This window comes from Lucilia cuprina, chromosome 6 (assembly GCF_022045245.1).
Source record: "Lucilia cuprina isolate Lc7/37 chromosome 6, ASM2204524v1, whole genome shotgun sequence".
Lineage (NCBI taxonomy): Eukaryota > Metazoa > Arthropoda > Insecta > Diptera > Calliphoridae > Lucilia > Lucilia cuprina.
This window is the reverse complement of record NC_060954.1, coordinates 6346082-6357809: the sequence shown is the minus strand read 5'-3', so window position 1 is coordinate 6357809 and position 11728 is coordinate 6346082. Positions and strand designations below refer to the sequence as shown.

At 33.9% G+C, this 11728-nt stretch overlaps 1 protein-coding gene across 1 annotated transcript; it reads right to left on the bottom strand.

Moving 5' to 3' along the window:
* Positions 1-3666: 3666 nt before the first annotated feature.
* On the bottom strand, positions 3667-6215 carry LOC111688038 (protein gooseberry). The gene is made up of 2 exons (XM_023450527.2): positions 6064-6215; positions 3667-5173 (listed from the first exon to the last, which is right to left on the bottom strand). Exons 1-2 carry the CDS (start codon positions 6116-6118, stop codon positions 3843-3845), a joined length of 1386 nt encoding a protein of 461 aa, XP_023306295.2. The 5' UTR covers positions 6119-6215; the 3' UTR covers positions 3667-3842.
* Positions 6216-11728: the final 5513 nt, after the last annotated feature.

Here is an 11728-nt window from a genome sequence, read left to right as displayed (position 1 = left end):
CGAAAGAAGTGTTAGAGGGAGGGTTGTTATATATTAACACTCTTGTAACAAATATTTCAGGATATAAAATCTTGGCTTTAATTGATGATTTTATTTTATTGCTTTTTTAAAACCAAACAGTTAAGAGAGTCAGAGAGCTAGCAGATCAGTGTGTATGTCAGGTATAGTTAGACCTAGTAGGTGGCATAACCTAACACCCGCTGGGCACACATAATTAAAAATGATCAGCTTTAAAAGAAAATGTAACGCTCTGAGTTTTTTAGTGCAAAAGATAAAATGTAAGTGCACTCTTGCACTTGCCTGTGCTATCAGCTCTTTTCTACTCTTGCTCTTTGTATGTTTTGAAATTTGTACTCTTTTTTTTATTCTTATTTGTCAATGGAGTGTCATTTTGCAATGACATTTCAAGTCCTTACATGCCAGCCTCCCAATATCGGTATTTTGTTTCATCTTTTTCCTTTTATGTGGTATGTTGGTGGTCTTTCTCTTTGTCTTCCTCTCTCTCTCTCTTTTTGTCTAGATCATTCTGCTATTGTCTCAGCTCGTTTTTTGTTTAATTTCATTATCTTTATTGTTTAAAATCTGTATTTTTTTCAAATATTTCTATGTGTTTTACTCTTATAAGGCCTCTATTAGGTTAAATTATTTTCGTATTATTGAGTGTGTGATATTGTTTAAAAATTAGAAAAAATTCTTTCACACAATATCACTTTTATGTTTCGCCTACTCTAGCCAAACTCTATCTATCTAGCTATTCTCTGCTCAATCTTTGACAAGCAATTGTGTTTATTAGTAGTAGGAGCAAACGTGTCCCACATAATAGACAATTGTCTTTAATTGTTTTTAATGACGATATTGATGGCTTATTAAAGAAAAAAAAAAGAACAATATCATTGCCAAAGACTTGGAACACACAAGTTGTTGTGAGTTTTGTGTGCTATTATGGGAGAGTTTTTGTTTTGTTAGATTCTTTTAATTAATCTTACAGGTGTTTAAGCGTGAACCTGTTAAACTTAACAAATATTAGCGGTTTAGCAGATTAGTTGTGGTATTCTTATTATAACTCATTGAAAACTGGTTTAATACAAAATGATCGAGCGATCTAGAGTAGATTTCTAGAATGAAAGTTGGAAAGACTTTGACATTCTCAAAAAGTTATCGTGACTTGTGAAATAAACTTATCTAATTGAGAAGAGTTTTCACAAACTCTTAAAGCTCTCATTCAAAAAGTTCTTATAATACATCGACTTTTAACTTCTCACTTAAATAAAATCATATTTTAAAAGAGATCAGTGCTCAAACAGGTTCATATATTTTGCTCCTGAACTTATAGATTCCCCAGTATATTGAATTTTTAAAGGAAATAAAAGAGATCATAGATCTAAGTGATCTAGCCTTAGGTTCCTCTAGTTTAATGAAGAAAATTCAAAATTCAATAATCAGTGATCACACAGACTCATTCCTTTCGCTCCTAAGGAATAAGCTATTAGGTTCCTCTAGTTTAATGAAGAAAATTCAAAATTCAATAATCAGTGATCACACAGACTCATTCCTTTCGCTCCTAAGGAATAAGCTATTGTGATCACTGAATAGTGCCAGAATCGTGATCTGGCCAAGACTTAGGTTCATCTAGTTTAGTAAAGAAAATGAAAAATTCAATAATCAGTGATCACGCAGGCTTATTCCTTTCGCTCCTGAGGAGCCAGGTTCATTAATTTCGCTCCTAAACTTATAGAATCTTGAATTTTCAAAGAAATTGAAAGTGATCACAGATCTACGTGATCAAGCCTTAGGTTCCTCTAGTTTAGTAAAGAAAATTAAAAAAACAATAATCAGTGATCACGCAGGTTTATTCCTTTGGCTCCTGAGGAGCCAGGTTCATTCTTTTTGCTCATAAACTTATAGATGCGTCAGAATCTTGAACTTTTAAAGGAAATAAAAGTGATCACATATCTACGTGATCTAGCCAAGGCTTAAATTCGTCTAGTTTAGTACAGATAATGAAAAATTCAATGATCAGTGATCACAATGACTCATTCCTTTCGCTCCTGAGGAACCAGGTTCATTAATTTCGCTCCTAAACTTATACATGCGTCTTGAGTTTTCAAAGAAAATAAAAGTGATCACAGATCTAGGTGATCTAGTCTTAGGTTTCTCTAGTTGAGTAAAGAAAATGAAAAATTCAATAATCAGTGATCATAGTGAGAAATGAGCCAGTGTGATCACTGATTATTTAATTTTTAATTTTCTTTACTCAACTAGAGAAGCCAGAATCGAGATCACAGATCTGCGCGATCTAGTTTAGCCTTGGGTTCGTCTAGTTTTGTAAAGAAAGTAAAAAACACAATAATCAGTGATCAAACATGCTCATTCCTTTTGCTTCTATCACTTTGCATCTGCTTGTATTTCCGCTCGAGACCTTTGACTTCAAGTAGGATATAAAAGTTATGACAGATTTTCATCCTTTTGGGCCCAACTCCTCTAGTTTAGTCAGAAAATAGACTTTTATATTTTCACTTCAAAATTGAGTTTTTCTAGAAAATTATAGTTTTCACAGATTTTCATTCCTTTGGCCCTATGTCCTGTTGTTAAGCCGAAAAATGGACTTTTATGTTCTCACTAAAAGATTAAGTTTTTGAAGGAGAGAAAAGTGATCACAAATTTTCATCCTTTTGGTCCTAGCTCTTATAGCTTAGACAGAAAATGGACTTTTATGTCTTCACTCAAAAATTGAGTTATGGTAGGAAATAAGACTGATCACAGAATTTCATTCTTTTGGCTCTAGCTTCTACAGTTTAGCTCGAAAATGAACTTTTATGTTTTTAATCGAAAACTGAGTTTCAGTTGGAATAAAAAGTGATCTCAGATTTTCATTCGTTTGGCCCTAGCTCCTCTAGTTTGGCCAGAAAATCGACCTTTATGTTTTCACTGAAAAATTAAGTTTTGGTAGGAAATAAAAGTGATCACGGATTTTCATGCTTTTGGTACTCCCTCCTCTTTTTTAGTCGGAAAATCAACTTTCAAGTTTACACTCAAAAATTCAGTTTTGGTAGGAATTAAGAATGATCACAGTTTTTTATTCTTTTGGCCGTAGTTTAGCCAGATGATGGATTTTAATGTTTTTACTCAAAAATTTGCAGTACAAGTGATCACTTTTATGTTTTCAAATAAATTTTTTCTTTTAAAGAAACTTGTGATCATTGATCATGATTTGATCCAACACACAAGGCACAATTCTTTAAAAATTTAGAAATAAATTCAAAACCATTACAAACATCATCATAATGAAATGCACTTTTTTAAAGTAAAGATCAATCAATAAACCCAAGTTTAACCAAGATCAGGTAAGATCTTTACTACTTTTTTTCAAACAAACAATCGAATTTTAATTTTCATTTGTATATATATATTTCATAAAAAAACAAACAATAGGCATTTGCCTTTATAATAGAAATAAAACTACTTATAAACTAAAACTTAAAAAGGTAAAACTAAAACTTAAATAGCTAAAACAGTCTCAAAAACTCTTTCTAAATAAAAAATAATAAAGAAAATTACAAAGTCTTGTTTTCTCTTAAATATTATAAAATAAAATCAAAAATCTATAAAAGAAAATATTATCTAATTATATAACAGAATAATAAAGAAGTTATAAATAAGCAGAGAAGAACGAAAGAAAAAGAAATAAATTAACACGCCCATTAAAGATAAGACAAGACAAAGGCTTTTGATTTTGGTTTTCGTTTTAGAATATAAATTGATCATTAACACGAAGATAAACGAGGGAGTTATGCAAATTAAGAAAAAGCGGCAGAGATGAGATGAGATAAGAGAGTGTGAGTTTAGAAACCAAAGTAGGCATACGAAGAGGCAGAAGCTTTGGGATCTACAATGGGTTGATGATAGGAGTTCATGTGATTATTGCCGGAGGGAAAGAAAGAGTTGGCAAAGTTATAGCTATCCCAAGAGGCGGCAGCGGCGGCATGATGGTGATGATGATGACCAGCAGCAGCAGAGGCAAATTGAGAACGTAATTGTTCAGCGGGTGAAGAAGAGAAGGCAGAGGTATTGGAGGGCATGCTGTAAGCCGAGCTGGAGTAGTTGGTGGAGTTTGTGGCAGTAGGATTAACTGGAGCATAGGTTGTGGAGGAAGTGTTATTGATATAGTTTTGTTGATTACCGCTGGCTGTGTTAGAGGGTGAGGCCGAGTTGTTGTTATGTTGAGGACTTTGTTGCAAAGGTGTATGAGTGTTAGAACTAGAGCTGGTGGTGCTGTTGGGTGACATGGAGGCCAAAGAGCCGGTAGAGTGTGAGTAAGTATGATTCTGTTCATAGTTATTGGCAGCAACACCAGTTAAGGCTGGCCAAGAGGAGGCGGATTGAGCGTACAAACCCATATTATGGGCGGCCGAGGACATATGATGACTGGGATATTGGGCAGTTGGTGAGGTATTAAAAGAAGCTGGAGCTGAGAATGAGGGAACCTGTTGTGTGTTCAATTGCTTGCGTAGACGAGCACGTCTGTTGGAGAACCATACTTGCACACGGGCCTCTGTCAAACCAGTACTTTGAGCCAATTCTTCGCGAGTATAAACATCAGGATATTGAGTACGAGCAAAGACACGTTCCAAAGCATCAATTTGTTCATTGTTGAAGGTAGTGCGTGAGCGTCTTTGTTTACGTTTAAGCTCTACACCAGGTTCGCTATCATCTTCACTATCATCACCCGAATTGCCGGACATGGGTCCCAAGATACCATCAATAGAATGACCATTTAAACCGCCCTCCGAACGGCCACCACGTAAAAGTCTGCTAATGCTGCTTACCGATGGAGCAGTGTTCTTATCACACATACCGGACTCAATCAATTTAGCGCGTATTTCCCAGCTAAAGATACCAGGATTTTCCTGTTTCATTTCTTCAATTTTCGACTCAATATCAGGAGTGGCAACACGAGGTTTACTGCCGCCAATAACACCGGGACGTATGGAACCAGTCTCCTGATAACGATTCAAAATCTTAGAAACACAACCATGAGAAACACGCAGTTGCCGTGAAATAACACAGGGACGCACGCCAGCGGCTGCCATTTCTACAATTTGACGGCGTATGTGATTGGGCAAGGGACGGCCGTTAATGAAAACACCACCCAATTGATTGACACGACCTTGTCCTAGAAAATAATGATAAAAGTAAATAAATAAGTAATTGCTTTAACAAAGAAAAAAAGAAGGATTTGCTTAAGTTGGTCTTAAACATTTTGTTACAGAACTGCTCAATTGCTTAAAATCCCACACATGCACACACACAAACGATCTTGGCTATTTAACCAACAATTAGTATTGTTGTGCTAGAACAATAACCATTCGGGATAATCCTTATGAAAGACTTAAGGTTGTTGTTTTTTGGAAAATTTACATTAAATTTTTATGCAATTTGCAAATCAATCTTGTGGAAGAGATTTTTTTTTTTTGTAATCTTTTTGTTGTTTATAAATTTAAATTAAAGAATTGACTTAAGAGTTTCTTAAAATGTATGCAAACTGAAGATCAAATAAGGCTTCCCTCTATACAAAAGAAATACTCCAGCTGTGCAAGTTAATCACACAGCAAAAAAATAAATAAAAATAAAGAAGAAAGTTTTTTTAAGGTGATCTTTAAGATACACGCAGTCTCTAGAGCAAGATCAAAGCTTTAAGCCGAACGCGCCAAAACGTCTGGCAGTAAAGTTTGAAAAGAACAACAAAAAGAAACATGTGTAAAGCTTAAATGTTAAACTTCATGATCATCATGTTGTTTTTGAAACGTAAACAAAGAAAAAGAGAAGAAACTTATAATGATCTTGTATGTGGAAGATCATTGCTCTTTTTTTGTGTTTTGTTGTGTAGACATGATGAAAACATAAAAGAGGAAAGTCTTCTATAAAGATATGAAGCCTACAACATGATCAGCTTAATAAATTTTGATAAGAATACCTTGTGTTGATGTTGTTGTGGAATTTTAAGCACGATCAATAACATGATCAAGCAAAAATTTTTCGTTTTTTTCTTTTTGTAATAATTACCTTGAAAGGGATATCCAGCAAAATAGGGAGTCATATTTAAAGTTGAAACAGCCATAGTTGTTTTATAGTGATCGTTTTAACAAAATATAATCCAATTGTTGTTGATGGTTTTTAAAATTGTTTCGTTTTTTTTTTGGAAATTAAACACAAAAACACTTGTTTTCTTAAAAATTTTAGATTTAAACGTTTGTTTTTTTAGTATTATGTCAAAATTAAGTTCGTTTATTTGTTTTTGTAATAAATTTAAGAAAAAAATTAAAAATTTTCTAATAATTTTTATTCTCTTATGTTTGTAGTAGATGTGACTTGTTTGCTAGTCTAGTTGATACTGATTTAGAAATGGTCAGTGCTAAGAGTAAAATGAACTTTTGAGATTTTCTCTCTGCGCTCACAGAATAGCAGTTTGACACACATTGAACACACACACACAAAAACCTGAAACAATAACAAACATTACACAAAAAAAACAACAAACAAACACTAACCCACGCTTGTTTAAAGAAAACAGAAAAAACAACAATGTATAAAAAGAAACAGCAATATATTAGTGATCTTTTACTTGTTCGCTCTCTTTCTCTTTTTAACCTACATGCAATATAGATCTCGTTAAACCATAACGTGTAAGAAAGAGACTTTTGCTTGAAACAAACCAACAATGGCTGCTTGTTTACTTTATGTTAGTCACTCTTTCTCACTCTCTCTCTCTTTCTCGTTCACTTTCTCTCTCTTTCCCTTCTTTATAACATTACAGCCTAGACCAACCCTCTTTTCTTTTGCCTTAGCATTATACTCTTTAACGTTGTTGCTGTTTGCAACATGTAAAAATCTTGTTTGCAAAAATGGTTGGTTTTTCATTGATTTTTCACAGTTATTTAACATTACTCTTTTGATGTCTTGACCTAAGCCGACAGTTATTTTGATTTAATTTCCAAATGCTGAAAAAGAAAAAAGAAAACCATTTATAAGTTTCTTGTTATTCCTGAAGTTTTCCTCTTGTGTCTATGAAATTTGCATATGGGGTGTAGAGAATTTAAGTAATTCCTTTAATAGGTTTTTAGAACTGCCACTTTGAAGAGTATTAATTTGACAGCAAGTGGTTATTAGATTGAAAATGTAATATGATTAGATTGAAATTGCATTTTCAAGATTTTCTCTGCTCTAAATATACGATAAGATCAGTGATCATGGAATATTAATATTGTTGGTTGGTTGGTGATATCCTTTATGGAAGCTTAAAGTAACGATAAGCAATGGACACAGCCTTTAACAAACTTTCTGAGTGTCAGTCATGCCAAGGAATGGCAACTGATCGATGTAGTGGTGATCTTATGGAGGCTGGATTAAAAAAAAAAAAAACTGGCACGTCAATATTAGAATTGGATACTCAATTATGGGCTCAGTATGTAGAGCTTCCTAATGAGGTTTATTGTCATTAATAACTTCTCCCCGAGTGCATGTTTCATGAGTTTCACATCATGGTGTATTACAATCCCGAGGTTAAGAGGTGTTACCCAAAACTCTATAAACTAGTGATGTCAAATGTATCCTCCGCTTCGCATGAAAATTTGGCATGGGGTCTAACCAGAACACCAGTTAATCTGGTACTACGGGTGGCCAGTTGCCGGCAGACCTTGTTGTGGCTGGTCAGTTGGTTTAAGTTCCTTTAGGATCCACGTGGTAGCTGTGGTTTAATACCCAAAACCTCTCGGCTTCGCTTGAGAATTTGGCATGGGGTCTAACCAGAACACCAGATAATCTGGTACTAAGGTTGGCCAGTTGCCGGCAGACCTTGTTTTGGCTGGTCAGTTGATTAAAGATCCTTTAGAATCCACGTGTTAGCTGTGGTTTAATACCTAAAACCTCGGGGAGAGAATGTTTGTTTAAGGACTGATATATCCATGTCATATATGTTGGGATTCTCACTCCGGTGCTGTTAAGCAAACTGTGCTAGATTCCTGAACCCATTAAGTATCTCTTATTCTCGCGTGGTATGGCGTCAATATAGTTTGGGGGTATTTTCAGGTCGACACTTCAATGTCATAACGTAAATCGTTGCTTATGTAAGTTGGTGAACGATTGGGAATGTCTCCTCCAGGAGACTGGTGCCAATTTAGTATGGCTCTTAATTCAGGGAAGTTCTTTGATGCTGTTGACTTCTCAACAGGTTCATATTCTTTCGTGCTACGCGTCTTATGGTGGAGAACCGTCCACTCAACTTGTCGGGGCAATTATTGGATTTGAATTTTCACATCCATTGTCACATTATCTCGACATAAAGTGAGATCCTGATTTATTAGCTGGATATTTCGGGCTACCAAATACGTTCATAAGGGTGGTCATTTTTTGGCGTATGATACTGTACGATTAATTTCTACTTATATTGGGGTTATCCCCCTTCTATTGACTTAAGTAATTTCCTTTTTCCATGTCGGTATGTGCATTGGGATTGAGCCTATGCTGCCTGTCATTCCGCAACGGGGCTACTATGGCAAAAAATTGGATAGTACTTCAGCACTTCGGCTCAGCCATGTACAAAAATTACCACCTGAGTTCTTCATAGATGGATAGAGGGTGAATGCTAGACCGTTCTCAAGCCTACCAAGTGGATGGAAAAGACCACCGTGGAATAAGGCCTTCAAGGCAGACACTGACAATTCGATGTCATCAATAAGACAATGGAACTCGTCTTCTTATTTAAAGATCATGCAAAGAAGTTGAAGTTGTTTATACTGATGTCAATCAGTTTCATTTTCTAAATTTTTGACTCCATATAAACAGATCCGTAATGAGGCTTTTTGTCACAACAAAACAATTGAATATGGATCTGGTCTCATTGTTTCCAGGTTCATGCAAATTTATCGAAGTAGTTAGTTGTGATCAGCAGCTGATTTCTATCAGTTTCATTTCCTTACTCAATACAAAAATGATCATCATATATATCACGTTTCATAGTTCCAATGTTTATGCAACAAAATCAAAGTAATGATGATGCAATTAGCCAATATCATCAACATATGGATCATGTCTGATTGTTCAAAGTTTAATTCAAAAGCATCGAAGAATTGGTGATCAAATCGGCCAGCAGTTCAGTAAAGATGACGTCAGTTCATTCAAAAAATCATGTGGTCTTTCCCATTCTTTTAAATGTTCTCTATTTCATCGATCAATATCGGCTTTTTACTAGATATTTCAATTTCTGTTTTATACTTTTCTCGGGTGAAAGTTTTCTAATGTTTAACATAATAACATTAAGCTAGATCATTGATAGATCATTTTCATCTGTATAATTTTCTATATCATTTCAAAGCTTAAGATGAGTTTAACATTTCTTCAACTACAAAAGATATTCCATTGACTGTTAATACATACAATGATCGTAACGATCGTTAGGATTGTTACTGATCTTTTAAAGAAACATTACTTTTACATTTACAAATATCTGACTTCAATATCGTTTACTCAACGTCAACTAAAATTCCATTGACGCTTAATACAGGCAAAAAGCTGATCTTGCAAAGAAGTATTACTTGGCTTTGCGCCTTCTTTTCTTCAAAACTGATCCTATTTTGAAACAAATTTTAAGAAAACTCTTTGAGGCCTAAGAAGACAGATGTTGAATATCGAAATTAAAAAGAAGATTGTTAAGGATATAGAACTGATCAGTTCAATAAAGTCTTTAAACATAAAATTATCAAGGTGATCTTCATGGTAACTGATCCATGAACATTTTGCAAATAGAATTTGTATCAACAGTTATGTAGAACTGCGTGAGAATATTCTCTTGACTCCTGTGTAAGGCCACACACTGACTACCTTATATGAAGTACTGACCACCCAATTCCTAAGTCCTTCCATTGAAAAGTGAAAACATATAAATATCGGCGGTTTTCTTTTTTTCTCATTTCAAAAATTTGATTTCATACTTGTGTGATTTTCAATGTTGCATCATGATTGCCACACAACCACAATTAAATCAATGCAACTTAACACAACAGACTATTTGCCACCTTCCTTGATGATGAGGCGTTGAAGGCCTTTGAAAATAAGCGATGCATTCAAGCATTTACCGACAACAATTGCCACCAAAATGTCTACCGCAGTTTATTGTATTGTGCATTGTATTGTCTGATCACATGTGTGAAAGCATTTAACGAAAGAATATGAAAAAGGAAGGGCTAGCAGGCAGGGCTATATTTTAAAAATGCTATAATAAACTCTAAATACTAAACAATAAGCGTTAATAAGAACACCAACATTAACAACAATAGCGACAAAAGGAATGTATAAGAAAAAGAACATAAATGTTACGCCTGCGCAAATGTTGTTTAGAGTAAACGCCGCTAAGCCACCAAAGAAGATCAGAGAATGCTATCTTCTTCGCTCTTTAAGTTTTGTTCAAATACAAACAATTCATTCACACATGTGTTGGGTGTTTTAAACCTAATGATCATGATGATCCTTTAAGTGTTCTTCTTTTTATTTTTGGTGGTTTAGGTAATTATTGTAGTTTTAATACGCGTGCCGATCGCTTTCTCTCTCTCTCTCCTTATCTTTTAAACAATCCTTAAAAAAAGAGTAAAAATGTGTAATAATCACCCAAAAGATCACACAATTTATGCCGATCTTTAATTAGTTAAGCTATGATCAGAGTAACATTAAAGCAATAAAGCGAAAAGAGTGTTAAAGTGAGGAGAGAAAGACAGGACATTAATGATCTTAAAGGAAAAAAATTTCTAGAAATAATCTTAGACCAACTGACGCAATTTTTTTCAGAAAATTATTTAAATGTAGGCGTTTTGAAAATTACACTTAAATATAAAAGAAGATCATCATCATTTCAAACTATTACTCTCTTGTTTGAATTTCTTTATAAGATCTTATAAATAATAGACTTTTAAATGTTAAATCATTTTGGTTTTTAAATTCTCAAACTCGAACCTTTAGCTAGTATTAGTGATTTATTGTTAGACATCTGTAATCATAACGTCAGTTGTTTTTCTAAATTATTTTAAATTAATCAAAATTTTTGTTGCCGTTTTCCCTGAAAACTATTGACACTTTGGGTGTTAGATATAAATTTTTTTAATACCAACCTAAATACAGTAGTCTTGTACAAGGGCTTAAGTTGTATTTGATTTTCTTTTTCTTGTTATTTAGTTTTAATATGTAAATTCGTTTTTCTCCCTAAGCCTTTGTCTCTTATCAAAAATTTTGGGTATTTAAGTCTTTTTATTAATTTGAACATTTTAATCTTAATTAGTAAAAAGAACTAAAGAGTCTCTAAGTAAGTATTTAAGCAGTTGAAAAATTGAATTTTTGTTTTTATTTTTTTTGTCATAACAGCATGTAGGCGCAGTAGCGTTAAAGATCAAAAGACTGAAAACAGGTTGGCGGCTAAGGTTGATGTATCTTTTTCAAAAAGGGAGTTTGAGTTGTTGCTATGACTCAGACCTATGTAAATGTTTGGGTACTAAATAGTTTCGATATTTTGTTTCTCAAATCATGACAAGATCGAGCTGGAATTAGAACTGAGCTAGAAATAAAACTGACTAGAACGGAACTAGAATTAGAACTGAACTAGAACTGAACTAGAACTGAACTAGAACTGAACTAGAACTGAACTAGAACTGAACTAGAACTGAACTAGAACTGAACTAGAACTGAA

Excerpts from the sequence above, each read along its gene's own strand:
- LOC111688038 (XM_023450527.2), bottom strand. The coding sequence starts at position 6,118 with ATGGCTGTTTCAACTTTAAATATGACTCCCTATTTTGCTGGATATCCC. Across the intron at positions 5,174-6,063 it reads TGCTGGATATCCCTTTCAAG|GACAAGGTCGTGTCAATCAA; the intron begins GTAATTATTACA and ends ATTATTTTCTAG.